General features: G+C 39.0%; 1 protein-coding gene and 1 long non-coding RNA gene across 3 annotated transcripts in view; one reads left to right on the top strand and one right to left on the bottom strand.

The window, feature by feature from the left end:
* CHP1 (calcineurin like EF-hand protein 1) overlaps positions 1 to 15,243 on the bottom strand; it is a 37,907-nt gene that overhangs the window by 17,556 nt on the left and 5,108 nt on the right. For both annotated transcript variants that reach the window (XM_082387285.1, XM_082387284.1), the window contains exons 2-3: positions 12,597 to 12,669; positions 1,705 to 1,785 (exon numbers count right to left, since the gene is read on the bottom strand). In XM_082387285.1, coding sequence (XP_082243411.1) covers positions 1,705 to 1,785; positions 12,597 to 12,669 — 154 coding nt within the window. The remainder of the gene's footprint in view (positions 1 to 1,704; positions 1,786 to 12,596; positions 12,670 to 15,243) is intronic.
* LOC309626531 lies at positions 5,287 to 7,329 on the top strand. The gene is made up of 2 exons (XR_014243251.1): positions 5,287 to 7,248; positions 7,292 to 7,329. It is a non-coding gene; the product is annotated as an uncharacterized lncRNA (long non-coding RNA).

The raw sequence follows: 15,243 nt of genomic DNA, 5'->3' as shown, positions 1-15,243 counted from the left end.
GAAAAGGGCAGGTCTCAGTCTGATTGAGTCCTGTCTTCACGTGAACTGGCTGCTAGTCTTCCCCTTTGACTGTCACTCAAATTTACTGAGTGACCATCTTCTCAACTTGCAAATTCCTTTGCTCTCAATTCAGAGTTCTAAAATTTCCTCTCCACGTATTTTATCTGATGGTGTACTCACTGACACTTAGTCTCATTATTAAGAACTGGCAACCATATAACATTTTAAAGTCCTCTGGGTCATATAAACAAGTCACAAGGAACCAGGAAGACATTGTTAAAGAGATTACTTAAAACAAGATTATATGATAAGCTTTATTCAGGAAAAGGTACCTAATTGAATCAGTAAATATTGACTCAGCACTTTGAAGGCAGTGTATTAGGTTAGTGAAGCATATCAAAAGCCTAGTTTTACATTACACAAACCTAAATCTGTTTGAGAAAGCGTGTGTGTGTGTGTGTGTGTGTGTGTGTGTGTGTGTGTGTGTGTGTGTGTGTGTGTGTGTGTGGTAGGGGAACTATATCCATAGTCGATGTCGTAAAAGAAAAGTAAAGTAATGTTCTGGATTAAAGGAGGCTAAAGAGATATGACAACTGAACCAGACTGGGATCCTATACTGGAGGAAGGGAACATGCTAAAAAGATTGTTGGATAAACTGATAAAATTGGAATATCAGTAACATATTAGAATACAATAGGTAATGAGGGAAATAGATGAAGGTGGTCAAAGGGTACAAACCTCTAGTTATAAGATGAATACCTTCTGGGGATGAAATGTACAGCAAAGTGACTATAGTTAACAACACTGAATTGTATCTTTGAAAGTTGCTAAGAGAGGTAAAAGTTCTCATCACAAGAAAAAAGTAACTAAAAAATAAAAAAGAGAAAAAAAAGAAAAAAGTAACTGTGAGGTGATGAATGTGTTAATTAATATTATTGTGGCTATCATTTTTCAATATATACATATATAAAATCATTATGTTGTACAGCTTAAACTTATACAGTGTTATATGTCAGTCACATCTCAATAAAGCTGGAAAAAAAAGAATACATAATATTTTATATTAATATTATTACAGCACTTGATAGGTGTGGTAAGTATAAATTACATACTAGATTTCAAAGACTTAATATGAAAAAGAATATACAATGTAATAATAATTTTAAAATATTGATAACATTGAATAATATTTTGGATATATCAGGTTAAATAAAATATATATTGCCAAAGTTAATTTAACTTGTTTATCCAAAATTAATTTAACGTGTTTATTTTTACTTTTTAAATGTGACTACTAGAAAATTTGTAGTGATTATGTATGTGGCCTGAATGATGTTTTTATTAGCTAGGACTGAGACAGAGAGCATACACAAATGAGGCAAAATGTTAACAATACAACAGATGCTTCTGGGTAAAAGACATACAGGTGTTCCTCAGACTGTTTGCAAATTTTGCAACTTTTCTGTAAATATGAAATTATTTCCAAATAAAAGTTTTAAAAATGTTTAGTTTTACATCAAAGATAAACAGAAATTAAAGACAACTTTGAAGATGGGCTAATGACCTCTCTGAGTAGAGATATTTTAGATATGATTGAGTTAGAGAGGCCTAATATAATCAGGAGGATCATGGTCTGAGATGACCCAACCAATAGCAACATTCGATTAGCCTCAGAAAGGAAGCCCAATAAATGCAGGGACTCACCCCTCTGGAAAGAAGGCATTGATGATCCGGTCCCCCAGTGGGTTGATGGCAAGTTCTGGAATCCGCTGAAAGTCTTCCCGGCTGCCAAGAGAATCACCTTGGGTTAGAGACCATTGGCCCTTAGCATGAACTCCTTCAGTCATGCTAGAGTACAACCTAGCAAGGATATTACCTCCTGGAATTTACTTCTGTGGCAAATTATACCAAGTAACTGCAAAGAATAGCACTTTAATAGCTGCCAAGTGTTTCTTGCACCAACTCTGGAGTGGAAGAAGCCAGGTTTGACTATGCCACATTCTAGTGAATTCAGCACACAGGTTATGTCAGTAAACCAACTGACAAGCAAATACTAAGCTGTCCCTGTAAATGATTCCTTGAACATTACTATTTTGTACTTAGTAAGTTTGGAGGATGAAGAGCAACTGCAAAGTATCAAACACTGTAGAGCTTGAATATGGGAGGAAAAATTCAGAGGGGCTTCCGTACCCTTGATAAGAAGATATACAGCACTTACGAAATGCAAGGAATTCTTAGGTGATATTTACATCTAAGTAGAGAATAAAACATGACAGGGACTTCCCTGGTGATCCAGTGGTTGAGATTCCATGCTCCCAATGCAGGGGGCCTGGGTTCAATCTCTGGTCAGGGAACTAGATCCTGTATGCCGCAACTAAAAGATCCCACATGCCGCAACTAAAGATCCCATGTGCCACAACTAAGGTCCAGTGCAGCTAAAAAAAAAAAAAAAAAAAAAAGAAAAGAATAAAATGTCACAACTAACTGACTGGCCTTTTCTCCATTGCCTTCTACAGACTAGAAGTATTTAACAACGGAATATGGCAAGAGCAGTCATCCTCTCAGAACTTGAAGTCTGTTGAAGTGAATATTGTTAGTTACCATTCACTGTATATACATTATGTGCCATTCTAACTCTGTTTATATACTTCATCGCATTTCTTTATGTCACCACTTTATCTATACCCTTTTAGAGCTAAGGAAATTGATTTTTTTTTTTTTTGGCCGTGCCATGTGGCATGCGAGATCTTAGTTCCCTGACCAGGGATAGAACCCATGCCCCCTGCAATGGGAGCATGGTGTCTTAACCACTGGACTGCCAGGGAAGACCCAGAGCTGAGGAAGTTGAGAGTCAGTGAGATAAAGTAACTCGTCCAGTGCTGCAGAGGTAAAAAGTGGCAGAACTGCAATTTAAATCTAAGTCTGTAAGTCAAAGCACATGTTCTTTTTCCTAAAAAACCACACTTCTTTCCCATAGTACATAAACTTTTTGAAAGAAAGGTGCTCTCCCAAAAAACGTTCAGTAACTGTTTTTTTAAAAATTCTTTGGTTGATATTCTGTGCCAAAAATATAAAGCTACCTACAACATAGACAATATATGTACAAAATATCAATGTCATAAAGGACAGAGAAAGGTAGAGGGTTGTTCTAGATCAAAGAGGACTTAAGAGACATACAGCTGAACTCAACGCATGATCCTAGACTAGGAAAAAAAACTGTTATGAAGGACAATACTGAGCCAATAGGTAAAAATGGAATATGGACCATACAGAATATGGAATATTATATAATAGTACTGTATCAAAATGCTAAATTTCTTGATTTTGATATGAGAATGTCCTTGTTATAGGGAATACACACTGAAGTAGGTGGCAAAATGTTAACAAGTGGTAAATGTGGGTATCGAGTATATGAAGTTCTTTGCATTATTCTTGCAACTTTTCTGTAAGTTTGAAATTATTTCCAGATAAAAAGGGGGAAAAAAGGAATACAAACTCAAAAGGTGATTCCTGCCTTCAAGACGTTTACTAACAGAAAAGATAAAACTTATTCCTTCATCTTCTTTGCACTAGAAGCTAATGAAATGTTCGTATTTTACCCAGGAGCCTTCAACTCTCTGGTCCTCTTGTGGTTTAACATTTACAGGTTGCTTAATTAATTCAACAAGCTCATCTCCACCACATCTGGTGGTGACACAGGTAGAAAATGACCCAGGGGACTAAGCACAAAGTTCTGGTACAATAACTCCCGATTCTAATCTTCTTTCATCATTTAGGGTAATAATTTTTATATCAGTTAATGAATTAGAAGAAGCCATTCATAAGATAACTAGGTTGCTTAAAATGATGAAAGAAAGAAAATTACTGAGGTCCTGATTATTTAATTCCACAAACATGTACTAAGCTTTTATTATATAATGTGTTCTATGATACAAAGTCTACATTATCAACACAATGTAGCTCCTCTTGTTTGACAGAGGTTAAGAAACAATAATTACTCCCTTTTAAATGAAGATTAAAGCTGATTTGAATTGCAAGGCCACATACCTCAGTTTAATGTCTAACGAGCTTAAGTAATTTTAGCTGCAAAAAGATACAGTTTAAATACCAGGCCTAGTATCAGGTGCTGAGTCCACAACCTAGCCTAATCCCTTCAGTCTCAATGAAGAATCTAGTCGTGGACTTCCAATGTCAATAAGGACCTAAACCTTGTCTTATGACACTTTTAAACTTTACTCTTAGAATTTAGATTGTATATAAAATGGGGTCTATAAGATCAAGGGGAATACAGTTGAAAATATAAATATAAAAATGAAAGAGTATAAAAAATAGTTTATAAACTGTTAAACAATATACAGTTTATTATTGTTGGTTGTTCTATAGTGGAATGGAGATCATCTGGACAGTATCTCTAAAACTCAGCTTCTCAAATTTGTCTGCCAACACAAATCTAATGGAGAAAAAGAAATACTCCATGCAGCTCACATACCACAAGTGTTATAATTCATTCAAAATGCAAATTTTTGTGTGCTCATTAAAAAACATACCAATATTATATTCTATCTCATAGTATACCTAGGAAAATCTTCCTTGAGGATTAAGACATTATTACTGGTAGTAGGCAAATCCAAGAGCAGAACCATGTATAATGGCATTTTTTATGGCCAAAAAATTCACAATGAAGAATTGTTTTCCAGATATGCACAAGCACAGAGATGCTCTGGGAAACCAGTTTTAGAGACCTCAGTAACCAGAAATGCCATCCCTCTACACTGATCTTCACTGTTCAAGTTCTTTCTCTTACACAGAGATGTAGCCTCACAGTTAACTTATTATATTTTAAAGACCCAGGGTAGATGCTTAGATAACTTATACATAATGAGGACATTAAAGTCTGCTAGTTGGACATACCTGTGGAAACACACGTTCAATTAAGAAAACAGTTTTGGGGCTTCCCTGGTGGCGCAGTGGTTGAGAGTCTGCCTGCCAATGCAGGGTACACGGGTTCAAGCCCTGGTCTGGGAGGATCCCACATGCCGCGGAGCAACTAGGCCCGTGAGCCACAATTACTGAGCCTGCGTGTCTGGAGCCTGTGCTCCGCAACAAGAGAGGCCGCGATAGTGAGAGGCCCGCGCACCGCGATGAAGAGTGGCCCCCGCTTGCCACAACTGGAGAAAGCCCTCGCACAGAAACGAAGACCCAACACAGCCATAAATAAATAAATAAATAAATAAATAAATAAATAAATAAATAAATCAAATAAATAAATAAATAAATAAATAAATAAATAAATAAATAAATAAAATTAAGCTTTAAAAAAAAAGAAAAGTTTTCTGGGGACTTCCCTGGCGGCGCAGTGGATAAGACTCCACGCTCCCAATGCAGGGGGCCCGGGTTCGATCCCTGGTCAGGGAACTAGATCCTACACGCATGCTGCAACTAAGAGTTTGCATGCCACAACTAAGGAGGCCGCCTGCTGCAACTAAGGAGGCCTGGAGCCGCAACTGGGATCTGGCGCAACCAAATAAATAAAATAATTAATTAATTTTTTAAAAAAAGAAGTTTTCCACATTTTAGTATAATAGAGATAAATCATTTACTATTTATATTTATCATGTAATTATTTGTATTTATTAACATTGAAATGACAATAATTTCCATTATCTAAAACATTTAATATTTTAAATTAAATTGATAAAAATGATTTTTTTTGTCTTGGTAATACAATTTTTTTTCAGATTTGCCAGGTGAGGGAAGTAGCAGTTAGAAAAACTAATTAAAGGAACTCTTAAAGAATGGGTCGGCTGCCCACTGTTGCCAGGACCCATCCCAAGAATATAAAACCATTTGTCCCCAGGATAAAAATGGAGAACTGCTATGGAAAGAAACTGAAAGATCCACCTGGGCAGGGTTTCGGCCAAGTGTGGGAGGCTGGCTCCCCAGGAACACAGTCCTTTTATTTGGGGAAAAGAGTTGCAAATTTTTCCCCTTGCGCCCTGACCGTACGCCCTAAGGTCTAGCAACTTACTGGCCCTGCTCAGAGTATAGAGGGCTTGAAGTCAGTCCTTCCATCCAGGCAAAGACCTGTGGAGAAAGCAACCACAAACAAGCCCATGCCAGTTTTCTACAGTAATCCATCCACACTTTTTCATAAATATGAATGGACAACCAACACTTACCGGCATTTTGGGAAAATCAGTAACATAAAAAAGTAGGATCAAGATGAACAGAGGTAATCATAATTCAGGGAACAAAAAGGAGTTCTGAAAGATTCTAGTAAGTAACGCAATAGATATTTGATAAGTTCTTGCATCTGTAAAACAAAAATAAGCTACTATGATAGAGCAGAGGTCAGAGAACAAGATAGTTTCTTGGAAATTAAAAATATGATTGTGGACAAGTTCATCAAAGGGTCTACAAAATAAATTCAAGGACATCTTTCAGAAAGCAATGGAAAAAAATCAGAAAATATGAGAGAAAATTGAGCCATGGTGGTCCAATAGCCAACCAACAGAAATGCCATAAAAATCAATAAAGAAATAAGAGGGGGAGGAAATAAAGAAATAGCAGAAGAAAACTTTCCAGCTAAAGGACATTTCTTAACTTTTTTTTTGGCCGTGCTGCATAGCATGTGGGATCTTAGTTCCCCAACCAGGGATTGAACCCTCACCCCCTGCATTGGAAGCGTGGAGTCTTAACCACTGGACTGCCAGGGACATCCCTCAAGGATGTATTTTTAGATTGAGAAGGTTCACCTGATACTGAGCAATGAATAATGAAAAATAACCCACAAAAAGGTACAACTTTGTGAAATTTCAGAACATCAGGAGGAGATATTTGAAGGTTTCAGAGAGGAAAAAAAAGATTATCTACCAAAAGAATGAGAATTAGACTGGCATCGTGGTTCTGTGAAACTCCATTCTGGAATGACTGATACCACTGTGTACAAAGCAAGTGCTTATCCAGGATATTGTAATCATCTGCCCTCTTGGATAAAGTCAAAGAAGAAAATGAGTCTCAAAAGCACTTAGTTTTTAAGCAGATAAATGGCTACCATGCAGGACACAATCTCTTAGAATTTATAGGTAATCTTATTTATTTATTTGTTTGTTTATTTATTATTAATTTTTTTTTGGCTGCACCTTGCGGCTTTTGGGATCTTAGTTCCCCAACCAGGGAGTGAACCTGGGCCCCTGGCAGTGAAAGCGCCGAGTCCTAACCACTGGACCACCAGGGAATTCCCTAGAGGTAATCTTTTTTTTTTTTTTTTTCCGGTTGCTTCCATGTTTAGGTAATCTTTTTTAAAGTGATATATAACAACACAGCCAACTAGTAATTTCAGTAATAACTTTCTCGCAGAGTTTAACTGGTCTGTACTGTCCCCTGTAGTCAATTTAACCTGCATGGATTTACCATCCAGGAATATTTTTCATCATGGTATTATTTGAGAAAAAGTATCTGACAAAAATCCAATATGAAAATTGCTCAAAAAAATTGCTCAATGCACAGGATATTTTTAAAGTAAACTTTTAATGAAGTATAACATACATACAGGGAAGAGCAGAAATCACAAGCATTCAGTATGATGAATTTTCACCAAGTGAAGATTATAACCAGCACCCAAATCAAAAACTCGATTACCAGTACCCAGATACCTCCTTCAAGTTCCTTTTGTCTCTATCTGCTCCCCTCCCCAAAGGGTAGTCATTATCCTGACATCTAACACAGTAGATTAGATCAGCACCAAGGATATTTAAACAAAAGAAACCTTTGTATTCAGATAATGACCAGGCTCTCACCCTGATCTAACCTACAAAGGACCATTTCAGGGCACCTTATAGGACCCAGCTGGCTTTTCAAAGACCAGTTTCAATGGCAGTGGTAGAAATATTTCACCCAAAATAATGGCACCTAAAGAAAGTAAGATTTGTGAGGTTATAGTATATATTTATATTCTGTGAAATACCGATCTAAAGATTACCAATCATTTTAACTCAACACCTATTGGTAGGCCAAGGAACTAGTGTTCTATAAAACATACTTTGGGGGTGAATCTCTGAAAGCATTTTGCAGAAGCTCCATTTCTAACCAAAGTCTTCCATAGTTCCTGCTTCATGTTCCCACTGAGACTTACACTTTTAAAAAAGGAGTACAGGGGCTTCCCTCGTGGTGCAGTGGTTAAGAATCTGCCTGCCAATGCAGGGGACATAGGTTCGAGCCCTGGTCCAGGAAGATCCCACGTGCCGCGGAGCAACGAAGCCCGTGCGCCACAACTACTGAGCCTACGCTCTAGAGCCCGTGCGCCACACTACTGAAGGCTGCGTGCCACAACTACTGAAGCCTGCGTGCCTAGAGCCCGTGCTCCGCAACAAAAGAAGCCACTACAATGAGAAGCCCACGCACCACAACGAAGAGTAGCCCCCGCTCGCTGCAACTAGAGAAAAGCCTGCGCACAGCAACGAAGACCCGACACAGGCAAAATAAATAAATTAATTAAATAAATAAATTAAAAAAAAAAAAAAGGAGTACAGAATACCTTGGACGGTACACTCTAGTCTCTCACTCTGCAGAATTTAGCTTCAAGCCGCAGACATAGAGCATCTTGGGAGAGGAGAGTGAAGAAAATGTGGAAGGAAAAATATTTCTCCTACTAACTTTCTTAGGGAAGTGGGGCCTGCTAAAGGTAACAAAAGACTGGAGGTAACTTATATTCGGCTGAGCACCCTAATGGGTTCTAGAAAGGTCAAGACAGGCCTTGAGCTGAGTTTGGCAGTAAAGGCTGGAGAGAGCTAAATCACTCTATTACTATAAAAGAATTCTGAGTTTACCAGGTTATCTTTACGGCTGGAGGGAGTAGAAAAGATGGGGTTGGGGGAGAGGGGACGACAATCTATAACAAGATGGCCAGAGGCTGAGATGGCCATTGTCGGAGGCACAGCCAGTGTGAAATCCCTGATATTGGGAGGGTCCAACAAAATGATTTATTGATATATACACAGTTGACCCTTGAATAACATGGGTTTGAACTGTGTGGGTCCATCCACGCATGGATTTTTTCAGTAGTTAATACTTCAGTACTACAGGATTCATCATTGGTTGAATCTGCAGATGTGGAACCACGTACACCGAGGGCAGACTGTAAGTTATTCTCGGATTTGACTGTGCAGAGGGCCACCACCTCTAACCCTTGCATTGTTCAAGGGTCAACTGTAACATGCTAGTTGTTTACTATGTAGTACAATGGGGTAATTTCTTCTTGCACTCAAGGTGGCTTGGGGCTTTTGCCGTATTTTAATCCACACCATGATGGAGATCAAAGAACAGATTTCAGATCAAGTACTTTGTAAAGCTGAATACAAAAAAATCAGCTAGACTCAGGTAACCATGAAATTAAAAATTATCCTATCACTTCCTACCACCTCTTCCCCTACCAAGAATTTATAGAAACCAGAACAGAAAGCAGTGCCTAGTGCATCATAGGTATTCAATAAATACCTATCAAATGAGTGAGTTAGTTCACTGGCTTTCCATAGAGTGTGAAATTATGTTTTAGGGGCAGAGCAAATCTTGCCTAGATTTTAAGGAGCAGGTAACACTAACTGACACATGGAAAGTTTTCACCTTTTCTGAGGAGAAACAGCTCATTTTACAAAAGATTTTCCATTGTTTTCCAGCAAACAATGAAAGTGATTAAAGCACACATTTACAAATCACCCACTTTCTAGAAAGAAGAAAAGGACTCAAAACTAATGTGAATTCTATATCTTCACTTAGTGGTTAAATCTGAATTTATGAGGAAGACGTAATCCCAAACTCAAGTAAATTATTCAAGTATTTGGGCTGAAGGAAAAATAGAAATTTCTAGTCTGGTTAGTTTTTCTAATACAAATTTATATAGTCTCCTCAACAAATGGTGCTGGAACAGCTAGATATCCACAGGCCAAAAAATAAAGTTTGACTCTTACATTTCTATCTATCGTTACACACACACACATTTTGTTTTGTTTTGTTTTGTTTTGGCTGCACTGCGCGGCATGTAGGATCTTAGTTCCCGGACCAGGGATCGAACCCGCGCCCCCTGAAGTGGGTTAAGTGCATAGTCTTAACCACTGGACCACCAGGGAAGCCCCTTCTTTTTTTTCATTTTGTATAAATACACCAAAAAATACATATATATTGTGTGTGTGTGTACACATATACATACAAAAAACTCAAAATGACAAACATCCAGTTAAAAAATAGGCAAAGGACTTGAATAGGCATTTCTCCAAAGAAGACATACACATGGTCAACCAGCACATAGAAAAGATGCTCAACATCATTAGCCACTAGGGAACTACAAATCAAAACCACAGTGATCTACCACTCACATCCACTAGAATAGCTAAAATCAAGAGAGATAATAAGTGCTGATGAGGATATGGAGAAATTTGAACCCTCATTACATTGCTGGTGGGAATGTAAAACAGTACAGAGCTGTGCAAGAGTTTGGTGGGTCTTCAATAAATTAAGCATAAAATTACCATGTGACCTACAATTCTACTCCTAGGTATACGCCCAAGAGAATTAAAACATAAGTCCACACAAAAATGTTCATAGTAGCCAAAAGGTGTTAACAACTCAAATCTCCACCATCTGATGAATGGATGAACAAAATGTGGTCTATGCATACAACGGAATATTATTCAGCCATAAAAAGGAAAGAAGTACTGATACACACTATAACATGGAAGCATCTTGAACATGTTAGGGGACTTCCCTGCTGGCAAAGTGGTTAAGAATCCGCCTGCCAATGCAGGGGACACAGGTTCAAGCCCTGGTCCGGGAAGATCCCACATGCCGTGGAGCAACCAAGCCCGTGTGCCACAACTACTGAGCCTGTGCTCTAGAGCTCGCGAACCACAACTACTGAAGCCCGCGCGCCTACAGCCCGTGCTCCGCAACAAGAGAAGCCACCGCAATGAGAAGCCCACACACTGCAACGAAGAGTAGCCCCCGCTCACTGCAACTAGAGAAAGCCTGCCCGCGGCAACGAAGACCCAAGGCAGACAAAAATAAAATAAATAAAATAAATAAATTAAAAAAAAAAAAGAAAACATCATGTTAAATGAAAGAGTCAGTCACAAAAGGCCACATACTGCATGATTCCATTTATATGAAATGTCCATAGAGAGAGGAATGGGAAGTGACTGCTCAGTGGGTATGAGGTTTCCATCTGAGCTGATGAAAATGTTCTGCAACTAGACTGTGGTAATATATAAACGTATTATACAGTGTTGTGAATGTACTTAATGCCACTAAAATGTACACTTTGAAATGGTAAATATTATGTTATGTGTATTTTGCCTCAATTAAAAACAGACAAAGAGGGGACTTCTCTGGCGGTCCAGTGGTTAAGACTCTGCGCTTCCACTGCAGGGGGCTCGGGTTCAATCACTGGCCGGGGAACTAAGATCCTGCATGCTGAGCAGTGCGGTAAAAAAAAAGAAAAAGAAAAAGTACTTAGTGTGGTCTTTGCACGTGATAGGTATTCCGTAGTCATTGACTTTAATGACTGGGCAGCATCGTTTTGGTCAATTCCAGCTTTCAGTGAAGCCAGATTTTGCCCTAAACAAACATGGCCCTATGGATTTATCAGCACTTTCTAGCTCTTCTGCCAGAGGATTATGCACAAAGGCTTAGCAACTATGTTCCTCCCCCCGTTATGCTACACCCCACACCTATGCTACAAGGCTTCTAAAGAAGTCCTCCATTGTTTCTTGACAGCCGCCAGAAAGGCAAACAGCTTCATTCTATATCAGTCAATCAAAGCTGAGGAACAATAGTAACAAAATGCTGCTACTGAGAGTTAGGTTGGGAGGTGGTGGTAAGGAGATATTTCGTTTGACTATAAGACAATTACAAATATGAAATGATACAGCATTACATTACTCTGAAATCATATACTTACTCAAGACCAGTTTCTCAACTGTGACACTACTGACATTTAGAGGGGATTGTCCTGTGCATTTTAGGATGTTCAGCAGCATTCCTGGCCTCTACCCACTAGACATCAGTAGCATTCCCCAGATGTGACAATCAAAAATGTCTCCAGATATTTGGCCACCCAAGGGAAAATAGCCCTCAGTTGAGAAACACTGCTCTAGACGAAAATACTGAACATCTTATCTAACATTAATACATATAAACTGATGTACCCTAGGAATATGGGTTGGCTTGGGAAATGAGAGGGGAAAGGACAAACAACCTACACCATCTTGGATTGCTATGGGTCAGCCTCCTGAAAGCTAACATGTTTGCGAAAGAGCTGTGGGAAAACTCAAGCAGAGAGAGCCGAAATTCCCAAAGGTACATTCATAGGACCAGAGCAATGGCCACCCAAACCAAGAGAAGCTGGAGTAAAGCAGCAAGCACCTAGTGATAAATGTAAATTCATTGTTCTGCTTAGTATTTAAGTCCCTTGTGGATCAATGATACTCAAAGATGAGTGAAGAAATGGTCCCTGTTCTCTGCATGCCAGATGCCTATTGTGTCTGCTCTCTGGATAAAGGCAGCTATTCAGACGTTGTCAGAAAATAAAGAAAGGAACTGCCTACCTGAGAGTCCCATTCTCTCCTTTGTCCAGGCTGGTGAACCGGCTGTAGAGGCGGGTGATCTGACTGTGGGAAACTAAAGAACACAAAATTAGTCCCAGTTGGAGAAGTTGCCCTCCACTCGAACTGAACCTGAATGTGGCCCTTCAGAAGCCAGCTGCCCTTCTGGTCCCGGGCCACCATTAAACGCTTCAAAGTCAGTAAAGTGGGCCGAAATCTCAACTCCAACTCACCTCTAGAGTGTCAAGGCAGAAAAGATGAAAGGAGTTAGAAAATAAACTAAATCAAGAGTAAACAAAATTGACTCTCAGGAATGAAGTCTAGGCTTAATTAAGACTGTGTTAAATGTCAGGTAGTTAAGATTTAACAAAACAAGGCCAAATTTAGTTTAAAAGGAAATTGTGAAATTTTCACCTTTCAGTACCCTGACTTAGAGGCTATGAAAATGCACGCTTTGATTAAAAGCACATCTCTATTAATCAGTTTGATGTTTCAGGCTGGCACAGCTGGGTAGGTAACTTGTGTTGAATTAAAGATCGGGGCTTGTGAAACAGCTTGTATTTTAAAAATCTGATTTACTCCTACCCCAAGCATCAGTGGCTTTATCTTTTCCCTCAGGACTGATCTTCGGGTAAAAGATCACCACAGCCTTGGGTCAGCCTCTTCTCTGTGATGGCATGACCTCCACTGAGTTCCCAGTAAAGGAAAGGGCTCCAAGAAAGGAAATTAGGTAATTTGTAAAATGGTCATGTTATCATCAGATGACATCTACAAGGAAGCTGTTTTGCTCCTCATTTTGGACTAACTCAGGCACAAGCTGACAATTATGAGGTAATAACTACAGGTAGACAATGAAACTTTGGAAATGCAAAAAGGAATTTCTGGGAAATAGTTTAGTCTCGTGGCAGATTGGAGGTAGGAGGAAAAAAAAAGTTATCAAAGGAGAAAAGACAACAGCCAAAAAGGGTGTGGCAAGTGTGGACTTTGTCCTAGGCTGTTGTACCTTCACGGGTAAAGGGGTGGCCGAGGGAGTTCTGATAGTTGTCTTCCTCCCCCAGCTCAAGGAACAAAAATCCACCTGCGGTTTTAGGAACAATGGGATAAAATAAACAGGGGCACGGGCAGGAGAAACAGGAAGTTAGTGGCCCAGAGCTAGGATGAGAGGACACACTGGGCAAAGCTGTGAATTCTTCAGCGTCAGGTTTCAGCGCAGGCTGGGCTCCGTTCTGTACTACTGGCTCTCTAAGGAGAGCAGAGAGCAGAGGAGAAGGCAGAACCATTCCCAGCCAGGGCACAGCCAGCAGGGGTCCAGACACTGAAGCAGTTGTGGACCTTTCTGCTAGTCAGGTAGGTGTCAGTAGCTTGGTGTACACTCTTGTGAGTCAGGTTGACAGGTTCTGATTCCAATCACGGCACCACAGCTTACCAGTGAGGGGTGAGTGAGTGGGGTTGTGGAGTGAACTAACAGAATCCAGGAGAGGAAAGTGCTTGGCAAAGGTCTGGCACTTGGTAAGCACTCCAGGTTAGCTATTATCATCATTATCCTTACATTGTGAGCCTGCAGGTACAGTTTTACTGCTGTACTAATTAATCTCCAGCTTTCTCCTGATTCTGCCAGTCACAACCGTTTTCTTCAGGAACCTGACGAGGCTTTGGCCTCGGGCCTCAAAGGCTGCTCTAGAACTAAAGTTCCCTTTAGTTTTCACAAAATAAGTCAGTTAAAGAATGACTAACTTTCCCAAAAGATTTTTTGAAAAAACAAAATTCGTTCACAGTCTCAACACCACTGCTTTCATTTCTTCATATATCATCTAATGTGTCACTGTGTACTTTACATAAACATAATAGCTTATTTTTCATTTATTAATTCATAATTTTTCTATATTGGAGTCCTCTTTAATAACTGCATAATGTTTAGTCCACTGAGTATTATATATTTCAGGTTACTTTTCTTTAACAAGGAACACATTCAAATTGCAGTTCTTTTTATACTAGTTTTTTTTTTTTTTAATTTGAGAAAACAATCTATCCACATGGTAAAAATGGTACAAAAGTGATCATAATGAAAAGTCACCCTAACAACCGCGTTCCTCAGTCTCCCTTGCCAGAGTCAAACACTATCACCAGTTTACTGTGAATCCTTCTAGAAATTCCATATGTATGTATAGATAAGTATGTACAGCAAGTTATAAAATTTTTAAGTTGGAAGAAATGTTGTCACCTTGTCCAACTTCTTCAACTAACAAGTGAGCCATCAGACATCTTTCTAATCTAGAACACCATCCAAAAGAAAGGGACACTGAAACCTTATAGTATGATTTTTAAAATTCCCTTAGTGAGTAATGGTATGACATTACATCCCATATTTCAGAAAAAGAGATCAGTTTATGGCTGCTTGAGTTCGTAATTTACCAATATGTTAAAAATAAATGTGTAAATAAGTATCCAAACAACCATAAAACTGCTATCTTCCAGGACAAACTGGGCTATGTGGAAATCAGTGGAGAAATGTACAACCAAATGCCAACTTTTAACACAACTCAATATGGTTACATCTCAATCTACCTCCTAAATTTTGGAACTAATGGTACAATCATATTGTTACAAAGAGCTCTGTTAGAACAGAAGAAGAAGGAGGAGAAAGAGACAA

Source organism: Balaenoptera borealis (assembly GCF_965194805.1).
Source record: "Balaenoptera borealis genome assembly, chromosome: 3".
In the NCBI taxonomy this organism is placed as follows: Eukaryota; Metazoa; Chordata; class Mammalia; order Artiodactyla; family Balaenopteridae; genus Balaenoptera; species Balaenoptera borealis.
Note: the sequence above shows the minus strand (reverse complement) of the source record. Positions and strands in the feature narration are given on the sequence as shown.